The sequence below is a fragment of the Symsagittifera roscoffensis genome, chromosome 3 (assembly GCF_963678635.1).
Source record: "Symsagittifera roscoffensis chromosome 3, txSymRosc1.1, whole genome shotgun sequence".
In the NCBI taxonomy this organism is placed as follows: Eukaryota; Metazoa; Xenacoelomorpha; order Acoela; family Convolutidae; genus Symsagittifera; species Symsagittifera roscoffensis.
In genome coordinates, this window is record NC_087064.1 from 12060821 (window position 1) to 12074990 (window position 14170).

General features: G+C 36.6%; 2 protein-coding genes across 2 annotated transcripts; one reads left to right on the top strand and one right to left on the bottom strand.

Annotated features, from left to right (window-relative positions):
• Window positions 1–1201: 1201 nt before the first annotated feature.
• LOC134841570 (uncharacterized) lies at window positions 1202–1687 on the bottom strand. Its single transcript, XM_063857601.1, has one exon. The coding sequence runs from the start codon at window positions 1685–1687 to the stop codon at window positions 1202–1204; it is 486 nt and encodes a 161-aa protein (XP_063713671.1).
• A 2103-nt stretch (window positions 1688–3790) lies between these two features.
• On the top strand, window positions 3791–14170 carry LOC134842083 (translocation protein SEC63 homolog). Its single transcript, XM_063858244.1, has 6 exons — window positions 3791–3992; window positions 4485–5082; window positions 8456–8630; window positions 8882–10111; window positions 10403–10547; window positions 13213–14170. Exons 1-6 carry the CDS (start codon window positions 3887–3889, stop codon window positions 13293–13295), a joined length of 2337 nt encoding a protein of 778 aa, XP_063714314.1. The 5' UTR covers window positions 3791–3886; the 3' UTR covers window positions 13296–14170.

Below are 14170 nucleotides of genomic sequence, written 5' to 3' on the forward strand. Positions count from 1 at the left end.
TTAATTCTGTCGGCTTGCCTAATATTTTGTTTCCTACAAATTTCCGAGATGATTTATTAGATCATTAAGACTTTGGCTCGAAATTTAATGTTTCGAATGCTCGAGTTCAAATCCTGTTGGATTCTTAAAAAATGATAATAAATTTAAACAGAGAAAAATTGAGAGCTGTTTTTAGTCATTTCTTATACGCTTACAATTTTCGAAGTCCTCTTTGCTAGTTCTTGAGTGTCTTGCTGTTATCATCCTATACTTGTTGAATTGCAAGTGAAGCGAAGCTCAGTTATGCCTCTGTGTACATATTAAATTTAGATGTATTAAGAATATTTTTTAATTTTTTGTTGTACCTTCGATTCTCGGTGCCTAAATGAGTTTTGCCTCTGATAAATTCCCCAATTATTTTAATGAATTTGTTGACGGTTTATGACAAAAGCTATTGATCTACAAGTGACATTCGAGAGGCCTAAAATTCCTTGTTTCACTATTCTCTTGAAAGAATTCCCTTTTTGTATCCCTTTAAACATTACGTAACCGAAGAATAGTTTTGATTATACTATCGCGTTATGGTCAAAATGGTCTCTGCAACTTAAAGATAGAGTCAATGATAGTAATTTTATTCAGAACCAACTTGTATAAATAATCAAAACATTGAAAATATGGGAGCCTTTCTGATATACAGCGGAAAATTATCAAAACTTTGAGTAGACTAATATATTATAAATCAGGCTTCAGATTGTGAAGCGAGATTTTTATTTAATCTAATAGCTGAGTTAGTGTTTCGATAATTTTGGGCCGTATAACAGAAAAGACCCAAAATAGGTACTGCAACCACTGATAAACTTCTAGAATTAGCAATCAAAGCTCATTTTTGACCGCATGAGTTAATTTTTGGTTCTCTCTGAGTTTGCAATGCCCTTTAAAAAGCTATAAAAGAGCAGTAGAAATAATATTTAGTGTCTGGTTACAATTATGGTCTGGAATTGTGTTGCGTGCCAAAAACTTTGCGAAGTGTTTTCTTGTTCACGCATTTGTTTCAATAGTTTTTATTTTTCGTAGTTCATGTCGAAGAGCAACCAAACTATGTTTTTTACTTGAATCATAAATATAAGGGAGTGAAAAAGAAAAAAATGCGTATTTTGGCTTCAATCATTGATGAATCACACTGTAAAAGAACCACGTTGATTGGATAGGTTGTTTGTTAACCTCAGAGCTCCTCGTCTTCCTTTGACTCGACCTGATCAGCCGGAGCGTAGATTCTAGCGGCCGAATTTCCTTCGCATGTTTCAGTCAACTTCAGTTTGCCGTCTTCTATTAACTCCCTTGTAATGACCATTGTCGGGATCTCGTTTTTCTCATGCACCATCGTTTGTTCTAGAATGTTGTCTCCTGTGAGTTTCAAGGTCGCTTTGAATTGGTTCCCGTCTCGCCTCGAGATGGTGCACTCCTCGTCTAGCTTCATAGGTCCATCGCAGTTTCGGAACGACGTCAGACCGCTTCTGGCGCTCCTGCTGATTATGAAGTACTGTGTCGCGTCTTTGCTGGATTGTTTGATTCGGAAAAGAGGAGTGCTGGCTGCCATGATTCCCTTGCGCGCGAAGAAATTTAGACCCCAAGATTTATACACTTTCTCCAGTTCTCCTTTGTCGGTGTCGAAACTGGAGAATTCGAAAGTTTTGCAGAAGGCTTCCATTTTAGAAATAATGGTATAGTATTGTATGTGGGTTCAAATTGAGTGTAATGTATGTTGGTTGAAATTGAGGTATTAGCTATTTCAGCAGTGGAGGCTGTAGCACAGGATAAAATGTGGACTTAGTCTATAGCTAAGGACTAGAGCTGAGGCTGACAAGAAATTTATGACTGAAAAGTAGGCTTGCTGTTGGTATTGAGGAGAACACATTGAATTGGCTTTCCGCTCTATACGTCCTGACTCACATGTTTAGCCTTTGAAATTTGAATTTGTTCTATTGGTAATGCACTCTTCTTATCGCTCCAGTTCCTGCGTCTTAACACATGTATATATTTGCGCTCTATTGCTTGCAGAAGCTGCAAATGCTGCTTGCTTTTATCTCCCCTTTCCTATTTTATGTGCCAAGTTTTCATCAATCGAGGTTAAGAGAGCGAAGTATGCACAAGTTCTGTATGTAGAAGGATCTGTATAAGTAATCTAAAGTTTGTTGCATGAACCATTTCAGTGATTAATTGGTGCGTTGGCCTCAACATATGTTATCACAAGTTGCGTAAAATCATATGAAAATCTAGGAATAACTGGTTGCTGTGAAAGTAGCACAGAAGGTTTCGATTACAGTCAATTTACAAAATACTTAATTTTTGTTTGATTTCTTTACTTTTTGTGCGGTAAGAGGTGGGACTAAAAACGCTTTCATTAAAAAAAAAATAAGCTAATTTGAAGCAAAAAAAGAATTCACATGAACAGTGGGGTTGACGAACCAATTTTTTCGATTCAGCAAATTTGTTGGACTTTTATTTCACTTTCAATCGAATCATGACTGAAAGGATCTTAATCCGAAAAATCACTTGACCTCAAAATTCAAAATTTCGGCTGAGTTTGTGGTCGCATCAAAATTTATGGTATGAAATATGAAGCAACCAAGAATGGACTCTAGTAAAAGGGAAGGGACTTTTGGATGCATTTTCAGGGAAAAAAGTGAATTGGCGGTTTGTTCTATCAAATGAATAAAGTTTTTGACAAGAAACAGCTGATTATATATATAAAGCATTTGTGCAACCTATTTTTCAATATGGAGTTTGAATATATGGTACTTCAAACAAAATTGTCGTCAATTAACTGAATAATGACCCGAGGAGATTATAATTAATAAATTTCATGAAGCGTATTTTTGACTCAGTGAGATTAGAACAGGAAACACGCAAATTGTATACGTCTGCTGAACTTCAGATTTATGATATTTTTAAACGGTTGAATAAAATTTTACGGACAAATTGTTCCTTAACTACTTAACGCAACGTAATAAGTGACGAGGACCTAAGCAAAGTATCAAAAGAAAGAAGAAACTCAAAATTTTTTTAAAAAAATTGGTGTAAATGATAAGATAAGAAACTCACCGCTTATAAGACTAAGAAAATTGCTCAGTTGCGTTTTCACATACGGAATAAAATGGGAGGAGTGTACCCAGAAAATGTCCAAAATAACCTCAAACAAATTGAACCAGCTAAGAAATTTATTCAGCCAGGAATCCTTCAGAATTAATCTATGAATTTCCTCGTACTTAAAAAACTCGTACTTTTTATGGTTTGACTTTCGCTCAGCACCAATAAAACTAGGAGTTTAGAAGTTTGGAAAATAAATAAATTGTTGCGACCAGAGAAGTGAAAACAGATGGTGGCATGGCTATCTCTCAGGCTAAAGTTTAATAGTTCTTAATGCGATTTATGAACAATCATTATTGGTATGTTAACCTGAAAACATTTTTTCATTATTTTTTCCGAATCAAAATAACTGCGACCCTGAAATTGTTGTTTAAATAATTGAACATGTCAAAGTGAATTGATATGAAGAACTTTAGTCCGTTTTCATCCTTTGCCGTTATTTAAAAAGTGAGAAGTCGCTGAACTTTGGTAAACACATATTGGTGTTGCCTGATAAAGATGGTTCACGCTGTATCGCGTTGGGATGTGAAAAGATTATGGTGTGAAAATATGAGCTAGTGTTACGAAGGAGCATCTTAATTGACTTCGTGTAACCAATTTGTGACAAAGATGTTGGCAGAAACATTTAAGAATCGGTTGATTGCTGGTGTTGATATTTTAGGTAGGGAATGAATTTAATTCGAATATAAACTGATGTAGTTAGAGCCAGAAAGCGAGAACTGAGAAGAAGAGAAGAAGCTACTGCTGAAGGGAAGAAGGGATGGCTCAGATCGAATATGACGAGGAGGGCGGCATCTCGCTCTACTTCTTCGCCGCCTTCTGGGGCCTCCTGCTCATACCTCTCACCTATTTCTACTGGCCCAGAGGTCAGTTGTTGATAAACTGCTCCGAGGAGAAATAGATCACTTGCAAAATGAAGTCACACATTGTTTAATATTTTGTAAGGTCATCACTTGAGAGAACGTCAGGTCTAATTACACTTACACGTCACGATTACTGCTTCAAAAACAGTTCATTACTAAAGTAGACGCTACCATGAAAAAAAAGTTTCCACTGGGTATGGAACACCAACCTTGAAAATGACAGCATAACAACGAGTGTTGACTATTCACAATACTTGAAAAACTTACTTTTTCTACTGAAACCATCTATTGCAATGGATCGACGGTAAATGAGGATGTAACAAGCATCAGTTCTTTAAATTTATTAGAAGGTTAATGCGAGTCTATTGTTCAGTACGACGCGTAAAACTTTCAATTTGTCATTTTAAGACGGTTGTTTTAAAATGTGAAATTCACTTGATTAAAGCGTTATTAAAAAAAGAGGGAAAATGTTATTAATATCTTGGATTTTTGTAGGTCAGAAAAAAGTATCCAGCACAGTACCATGCAAGTGCAAACAATGTGCTCTCAAAAACGAACTTTTATCTCGCAAGAACCCAACCTCTACCTTGGGCAACTGGATCAAGAGACTTCTATTCCTGGTAGGCTGGGTAATTCTGGTGCTTCTAATCATGCAGGCGTCTAAGGTGGAGAAAGATTACGTAGATTACGATCCATTCCTGATCTTAAACGTTGACAGAGGCGCGACTAAAAGTGAGATCAAAAAAGCTTATCGAGAGTTGAGTTTAAAGTATCATCCAGACAAAGAAGGCGGGGACGACGTTAAATTTATGCAGATAAGTAAAGCGCATGCTGCTTTGACTGACGAAGAAGCGAAAGAAAACTGGGAAAAGTATGGAAATCCCGACGGACCGAAAGCAGCAACATTTGGCATCGCACTTCCATCGTGGATTGTGGACAAGAACAATTCCATATATGTGCTGGGAATTTATGTGGCATGTTTCATGGTGATTCTTCCGATTGTAGTTAGTATGTGGTGGGCCAAGAGCAACAAGACGGCGGGAGAGAAGATCCACGTGCTTACTAATCAACTATATCACGACTATATTCACAGGTATCAAATAACTGGCCGAAAAATCTACATAAAAGCTGAAATTTCGAGAATTTATCGAACACTTGAATCAATTTTTGTAGAGCAGGGTGTAGGGGGAACGCTACACTCCCCCACAGGGATTCGAACCCCTCAACACCACCCACAGGCTACTCCTTTTGGTATTATTTTATGACATTCATTTTCGGCCAACCAATCCTCACTTTTCTAAAGCGACCTCGGCTTCATTATTAAATACTATCTTTAAAGGGGAGCGCGCGCCGAATATAACGCAATTTATTGGTCACAACTCTCCACAAAGTGCCTAAAACGGCATTTTGACCTGTTTTTTTTTCAAAAGAAAGGGTTAACAAAATCTGCCCCCTGGAGAAAATTAAATTCGCTTCTGATCTATTGTATTTCAGTTTTTATTTTGATTGTGCAGCTATTCAATTAATCCGAAAACGAAGAAGAAATTAAAATTCTTACGCGTGCGAAAATAATTTTATTCTAATCTAGACTTTTAGACACTAGACTTCTTCCCGTTTAAAACTTTGTTCTCAGAAATCATCTCCTAGTGACCTTTTTAAATCTGTTGGAAGCTGACTGTAACGTATTTTGAGCGTGCAGGCGTTTAAGAAACCATTTTATGCGAAATTTGTTTTTAAGAGGCATGAACGTGGCGAGTATTCTTTTATAGGTGGTGGTGATTTTTTTCTTTCGGGAAAAAGTCTAAAATTTGTTCGTTAAAATTTGATTTTTCGCGGTTTGACTTTTGATTTGTTTACCCTGCGATAAGCAAGGGTATTGCAATCGGGTACTAGACTTTTTTCCCGTAAAAAAACTTTGTTCAAAGAATGCTCAAATTTTGTAGGAATGGTAATATTCAAGACATGTTCATTTTCTTAAAATTTCAAAAACAACCTGTTTTTAGGTAGTTAGTAAGTGTAGTCCGTTTCCGGGGTTAATTAAAAAAAAATTCTCGAAAAAAGTGTTGAATTATAATTTTTTCGGGCTCGTGGTTTTCGACTTAGTTTCCGCCGGTTTTTAAAGTGATTTTAATTCATCTGGTACTGTTTGTTTACGGCTTTTTTTGTAAAGCTTGGATTTTATTTTGATTTAAGAATTTTTTACTAAAATTGAAAAGTCTGTAATTTATTATTTTTATAATTTTTTTGTTAATGTCTGATCTTTAATATTTTTTTAATAAATTTTTATCTCGGGTAAACTGTTTTGGTGTATGTTCTATTGCATAATCATTTTCTGTTGCGTAGTTTCGAGGGCAAAAATTTTCTGTTCATTGGAATCAGATATTATTTAATGTTTTTTTTTGTTTTCATGATTTTTTTGAGACACTTTTGCAAATTTTTTCACGCTGAAGTTTTGAATTTTCCCGACAACTTCTTCACTGTTTTTCAAAAAATTTAGCACCAATGAAAGACCAGCTATTACTTTGTTTGTCTGCATACTTCTGAATATCGATAAGCTTTGCTCAGCCTTCAAATGCTTTCGAAAATTGAACCGTGGGGATTGTTCGACTCATTTTCTTGGATGTTTTTTCGTAGACTACCGTGACAAATCTGAGATAAAGACTTTAAATTGCAAGAACAGTTACTGGAGATCTCTTCTACGTAAACGGCTGACTTTTTTTAATAGTAAAATATTGAGGCCTCAAAAAAGGTCATTTTTTGACAGTTTGGTCATTTTTTGAAATTTTTCTTAAAATTTTCCCCCCTCATATCTTGAATTAAGGTTTCAATCGAAAAATCAGGCTGTGGTAGTCCTCCCGGCGTAAGCGACTAAGCTCCATTTATTGTAGAAAATCAGCTTACTCACCGGAAAGGTCAAATTTACTTGTGTTTTTGATCGTTGTTCGGAAACTTTGTTACTAAATCGAAAAAATTTGCACTGCTAAATTCAATATTAATGGTTCAATAAGAATTACAGATTTCGGAATTCTTTGCTGGATAAGCTGGTACGCATTTATTTATGTAGAAAATAGTACAGTCTTCGGAAAAATCAAGATTGTTTTTTTTTTACCGTTTTTTTTTTTGAAATTTCATGAATTTTCTTACAAACTACCTTGCCAAATCTGAGATTGAGAGTTCAGTCGAAGAAACTGGTGGCGAGAATTTTCGTTCAGATTATTCGGTTTTTTCGACAGCGGCTTTTTTATTGTATTGCAAGTGGTGCGAAGCTCAGTTTCGCCTCTGTATTCTAAGTTCAATTATTTAGTTTGTTGAAAGAAAGGCAAACTCCACTATCGAACAGCAAAAGAGTAAAGGTCGCAAAAACCGTGATCAACTTCTAGTTTCGAAAGTAAAATTTAGTTTGCAGATTTCCCTGCTGAAAAAAAATTATTACCTGTTGTTAAACACCAATCATAAAGTCAGTTTTTTTCTGCTTTCGTGCGTTCATTGCTCTTTTCCATCTGTCAGTTGGCTATGTTTTTCTCCTTGGTTTAAAATAATCATTTTTCAGTATTATTTTTTTTGCTTAAAAGCTGTCGGTTTTTGTTATATCGGCGTAGTTGCCTCAAATTGCATTGTTTGAATGGTGGTAATGGTTTCTTACCTGACAGGCTACTTTAGAGTGGAAGGCGATCGACTACTATTCTGTTTTAGCTCGAAATTTTGTTGATTTTTTTGTACCGGCTCAATGGGCGTCGACTTCTGTTTTGCCACTTTAATTACCGCTCGTTAAGCTTGTTTCGATTTTCATTTCACGCCAGCACTCATTCAAAATGAACTCCATTCGTGACAAAAATTGAAAATTTTAGTCTTGTCTGTTCGATATTTTATTCGAGTTTCGGGCCTTCGTCTCATTTTTCACTGAAAGCTTGACACTCTATGTTTAAGTGTCAACCCGAAGTGTGATTTTTTCTTAAGTTTTTTTTCATAAAAATTGTTAAAGCTTAAAATTTTTCGCGGTTTGACTACTAATTTCATTTCATGTTGAAAAAGAATCCCACTCTTCAAAAAAAACGATCAAAATGTGCGACAAATGTTAATGACTTCTAGGTACAAAAGCGGATTGTAGTTTATAGAATTCCCTGCGGAATAAAAAATTTATCAATTCATTCTCAAATTCGGTTTTCTCAAGTTTTCTCAAATTCGGTTTTTACCCGAGCCAAAAAGCGCCAATAATAAATTTTTCTGCAAATTTAAGGAGCCTAAATATGTTTTTCCCTGTAAACTCGATAGTTGATTTTTTTGCGATCTCATTGTTGAAATTTTATCAGCGGTACAGAGAAATACCCAATATCTGTATCCCAAATTGTCTGCCTCAAATCTCAGTAACAACATATAAGATAGCTCGTCCAGTAAGCTTTTGTGTTTTGTGCAAATCTATCTACTGTTATTCGTACTGTTATTCAAATCTACGTACTGTTATTCAGGACTCCTGGGATGAGTCTGAAGATGGTGCTGAAGGTGCTGAGCACTTCGTTTGAATTCGACAAGAAGAGCAACCCCGAGATGATATTCAGACCCACCGACGAACAGGACGTCAAAAAGGTGCAGAGGGAACTGCCAACTGCTCAAGAGGACAAAAAGACTGCCGCCGCCACCAAGGTAACGAATAGGCACCGGGTTCAATTTTCCTGGTGCTGTAGATAAATTTTCATTTGGCCGATCGAAAAAGCGGCTAAAGAGCCAACAAAGACGCGTGATGTGCTGAAAATGAAGTAAAATGGGACGCTAACTGAGCTTCTAGAAAATTAGGCTGGTATAGATAAGCTGTCATAATGTTCTATCAATTGTGATTCATTGAGTTTTCCCAAATGTTAAACTATTCTCACAGGATAAATCTTGATTGCTTTTAGGTGTTCTCCTACCCACATTCCGTTAAAGCACGTACAGTGCTGAACGCACACATGTTGCGAGTAGCTCTACCTGCCAATACGCTAGAAATTGACCGACAGTACATTGTGAGCAAAACTCCGATGTTAATGCAAGAGATGGTCAACATATTTGTCAAATTGCTCTTTTTGCATTTGCAAGGCAGAGTACCAAATAAGGTCAAGCTAGTGTCTCTGGAAAGCATGATCAGACTCCATCAGTATCTGGTCCAAGCTGTGGGGGAGGGGAAGTCGCCCCTTTTGCAGTTACCCCACCTGCATGAAAGTCAACTGAAGCAGTTGAGTGTACGTAAAAGGGAGGTCAAGTCTCTGGAGCATCTAGCGAGGTTGTCAAACAAAGAACGGGAGAGCATTTTGAATTTCATGGAACAGCAGGAGTATCAAGACCTAATGAATGTTCTGGGACTGTTGCCTGTTGTGTATCTAGATGTTGAAACGCAAGTTATTGACGACGAAGATCGTCAGGAAATCACAGCGCATTCAATCGTGACGGTGAAATGTAGGCTAAGAAGAGAGTCGTTTAAAAATGTCTACTTCAGTCAAAATGAGAAATCAGATCAAAATGGGACACCCAGTAAATCGAACGGGTACGCAGTACAATCGCAAGAAAACAATAACAACAATCATCAGAAACATAATAAACCGAAAAAGGGAATGGGTAGAAAGCAAGTGCGAGGCGGCAAAAAGTTAAACAAAAATCAAAACAATGCCGATAGTAAACCAGTTACCGAGAATGGCAAAGGCGACGAACCGAGTGAAAATGCAGAAGAAGATGAAAACGGAGTCGTTGTAGCCGATGGAACGAACGAGTCGGCCGAGAAGGAGTCAGAACAAGCTACGACAACCAACAACGACGACAGTTCAGACGGGGAACTCTGGGACCCCGAAGAAGATCCAGCTAAGAAATTGCGTGAGCTCCTGGACTCGAAGCCCAAGACAAGCGTGGAAGTACACTGCCCTTATTATCCAGAAATCAGACAAGAGGGTTGGTGGGTTTACATGTGTGAAGCGAAGACCCAGATGTTGAAATCACCTGTCGAGAAAGTGTGTGGTCTGAAAGATATGGAAACAGTAGAGTTGAAGTTCACAGCGCCTGAGAAAGGTCACTACACGTATAATGTGCATGTGCGAAGTGATTGTTATGTTGGACTGGATGTGGAAAAAGAGCTGAAGTTGCACGTGTTGCCAGCCAAGGTTTTTATATTACAATTTATGTTCATTGGTCGCTGTAGTCGCAAGAAATCCACAAAGAATTTCTAATCTCTTGTCGTTTCTCGAATGAAAGTTTCGCTTTATGAATCCCACCTCAAATTCTTTTCATTTTGATCACGTGTCGATCCATAGAATAAATATTTGCGGTTCAGATGTGAGTAAAAGAATGACTTTCTTTTTTTTATATACTGTAATATTGAGGTAATATTGATTCCGACGATCCAAAATGGAGTCGTTGAATCGGATTCTTCATACGAACAGTGTTTATTTCAGGTAATCGAGGATACGAAGCAGTGGCATTTCTCAGACGACGAAGAGAAGGAAGATGAAGGCAAAAGTGGCAGTGGGGAGGAGACTGTAACGGATGACGACGAGGACGATGATTCAGGCGAAGGAAAGGGAGGAGCGAAGGGCAAAGGCTAGTTATTATTTAAATGACATTTGTTTTGTAGAGAAGTCTCATACTATGTTCCAAGTGCAATGCAAAAATTTCTCAATCTAAGTACAACCCTAAATTGGCTCTAAGTCTCGAAAAGAAAAATGGTTCTGGAAAGGTGGCACGGCATGGTCATGAAGAGAAGCGGGGGTAAGTTATTAAGTAGGATATCCTAAGGCAAAATTTTCTGATGGCGTATTGAATAAATGCACACATTGCCCACTATTGTAGATTATAAGTTGGCCAATTGGCGAATATTTGAATTCAAAGCAAATGTGTTTAAACCTTTTTATTACAATAGCAAATTTTTGTGAGCATTCGTGTTATGGTACGACTATTTTTATTTTTCTAGCCTAAGTCGCAAATATTGGTGCCACTTTTGGTGGTACCGTTACGGCTTATTTCGAACAACATAACAATAATAAAACTCGATTTCAGAAATTTTCTTACTCAATATATTTTGCAATTTTCTGAAATGCATAATTCAGAAATGCACAATGTGGCTGTATCATTGTGGCCAATTAATTATATGCTAAGTTATTGTGGTTGCCGTCAGTTTGTTATATTCCAAATTATTACTTGCAAATTTTGTCATTTGTGTTTGGTGCGACTTTTATTGCATCGGATTGGCAATTTACTGGAATATGTAGCTGTTTTATATTTGACTAGTGTTTGCCGATTATTAAGCGTTCGTGGCCGAGAGGGCAGGGCTTGAGAGTCTAATTCTCGAGGTCGCAGGTTCAAAGCCAACGCGTAGAAAAGTTCTACTAATTCGAGGCTTATTTCTATGTTTTCTTATTCACTTTATAAAGCTGTTTTTTTTTTGTGTTGTGGCTAGTGTTTGCGAAGCGCAGCCTCGGCGCTGTGTTAATTATCTTGACGAATTTTCAAGCGTTTTTTTTCCAATATCAGATCTTTCATGCGTTAATTATGATTTATTGGTTTTTTCCTGATGCGAAATCAAATTATATGATGGGTAGTTAGTTACACTTTGATTGTATTTCTTTGTGGCCACTCGCGAAGTTGGCAGGGTTTTTGATGGCCGTTTTTTATATATCAAGTTGCGCGGAAATTTTTTAAGTTAAATTTTATTTAACTGGAGCGAGCTTGCAAACGTGGTTTTATGCTCTCAGTCTACTTTTTTCCAGCAAAGTTTTCGCATTTTTTTTGTAAGAATTTAAAAGCAGAGCGCCATTTAATAACTTATTTAATAAAACAGCGAGAGCAAGTGTCTTGTAATCAAAACTAGGGTTTTCCGTTAAATCAAAATCTATAAGAAGTTGAACGTTTTTTTATTAATGAACCTTAACAACTTCGAGGTTTATTTTCACTTGGTCTAGAGGTCCTAAGGTCTGGAGTACAAGTCCAGGCCGGACGATATTATTTTCGTTTGACTGCTCAAGTTTTTTTTCGGCTTAGTTGCCACATCATGGATTTTTCTGTAAGCAACTTCATTTGCAGTTGCAAGTGTTTTTCAATGTAGTTCAAAGGGGAACTTAGTTTTTTTTTTAAATTTCCTAAATAAAGTTCAGCCTGCTCAAAGATTGTCGGCTAATTTAATATTCAAACGTTTTGCTTGAAATTTTTGCCTAAAACGAATGTTCATCGAGACATGCGAAAATTTTGATAGTGTATGATTTTAATTAAAATTATCTAGAAGTGCATGCAAAGATTTTGATAAAGCTTTAAAAAAACTAACTTTTTTAGTTTGAAAAATTAGTTATGGATCAATTAGCTCTTTCCCGTGGCCTTTTGCAATTGCTCTTGTTGCCGTTTTGTCGCTTTTGTTTGAGAAATGAAGCTTCGCCCCTGGGTATGAAATGTAAGCTAATGATTCCCCTAGTGATATGATTTTTGAAACGTACTTTTTCAGGATAAATCGCTTGAATCATTGGGTCAATTCTGCCATTTAGTCAGCATGTCTAAATTTAAACAAAATTTCTATTAAAAATTTGTTTTATTTTTAGCTGTGAATTTAGCCGGTTTGGATTTTAATGACAATTGATCGGCTAAGCCTGTGTATGTTTGGGGGACTTAGAATTTTGAGCTTCATCATGTTTGCTAGCTTAGTGTTTTTGACAACTATTTTTGTACCTCAATTTTTAAATATTGTTGGGTTAGGTACCGAAGAGTTTTAGTTGATGCTACATCAGCACTTGCAGTTGTGTTTTTGGCATGTTATCCTCAAAGTGAATTTATGTAAATCGCGACGAACGTATGAAAGTGTGCGGTCCTTTTGTCTATATGATCTAAGTTTTTAAAAAAGTAGACGAATAGATTTTGCTCATGGAGATGCCACCCGACAGGCTGATGCCTTTTTGGTGTTCTCCCAAGCCGAACTAAAAATGTTAACGTACAATTTCATTTAAGGTATGCTTATAAGTTTTAGCTTGAAAACAAAATTATTTTAAGTGTTGGTTATCTTTTCGACATTTCAAAACTTTTTATACTTTGTTTGGCTTTCGTCTCATTTTCTCTCAGCTAGCTTGTCCTGCTATGCTGCATTGTCTTGCAAGTGGTGCGATGCCCTGCTTCGCCTCCGTTTTTCTGCATTGTTTCAGCAATTTTTCCGAGAACATTCTCTTGTTCGATTTTGCAGTGGAAAACATTTTGTATGGGTAAATTCCATTTGAGCTTATTTTTCCAGGTAAAGAGAATGACGAAGACGACGATGGATACACCGACATCAGCGACGACGAAGAAGATGACGATAGTGATAATTCAGAGTAGAACCTCTGCGAGTCGTGTTAACGCCTTTCTCTTATACAGTAACCACCTAATAGATAAACGAAATGGTGTCAAAACATTAGTTGAATAGACAGACAACCATTAGTTTCAAATCATTCGCTCTGATCTTGCTGGATCATTCTAACTCATTTGTATCATCGCGAAGATCTGAAGACTCTTGTAGAACATACGAAGAACGTACGTAAAGAGATCTGTGTACCGTAGTAAATTTGAAGCGCTTTCGTCAATTAGTATTTTGAAGAATTGGCGATATAGTTAATGAACTAATATGATGAATCTCAATTCATGAATTTTGCGGGTTAAGATTTCCTACAGTAAAACTGGCTAGATGGTTCTTTAGGCGCTTCGAAAAAGTGGGAAATAATGAAACGGAGTTGAGAAATATCTGCTATTCATTTTCAGTTATTAGAGTCGCTTGCTGTTTCATTTCATCTTAGAACTATTTCTTCCGTTGTTGCTAAAGCATCAACCTCTGCTCCAGGGGTTTATTTGAAGTTTATTTACTGAACTGAATAAAATAAAGTTTGATAGAAAAGTCAGGTGAACTTGAATTTTTGGTCTTAAGATTGGGGTGCTCTGAACAGTTTCTTGATTATTTTGATCGTAACTGTAAAAAAGGCTTGCTCACCCATTGTGTGAGCGCAATATGTAATCTTTGTGAAGTGGGCTGTTAATAAGGCGAACATAAAGGTCAAATTTTGACCGCTCCTTCAATTCGTAGCTTATTCAATTGATCAATGTTTTTATTTCAAATTATTATAGTAGTCCATATGCATATTTGAAGTGTTATGTTTGGTAATTTCCTATAAACGCTATTGTTGTTTTCGCTAAAAAAATAAATATATGTTTCAGGTTTA

Coding starts and splice junctions, on each gene's coding strand:
- LOC134842083 (XM_063858244.1), top strand. CDS start 3,887: ATGGCTCAGATCGAATATGACGAGGAGGGCGGCATCTCGCTCTACTTC. Junction 10,112..10,402: donor TGCACGTGTTGCCAGCCAAG/GTTTTTATATTA, acceptor TGTTTATTTCAG/GTAATCGAGGATACGAAGCA. Junction 10,548..13,212: donor GGGAGGAGCGAAGGGCAAAG/GCTAGTTATTAT, acceptor TTATTTTTCCAG/GTAAAGAGAATGACGAAGAC.
- LOC134841570 (XM_063857601.1), bottom strand. CDS start 1,687: ATGGAAGCCTTCTGCAAAACTTTCGAATTCTCCAGTTTCGACACCGAC.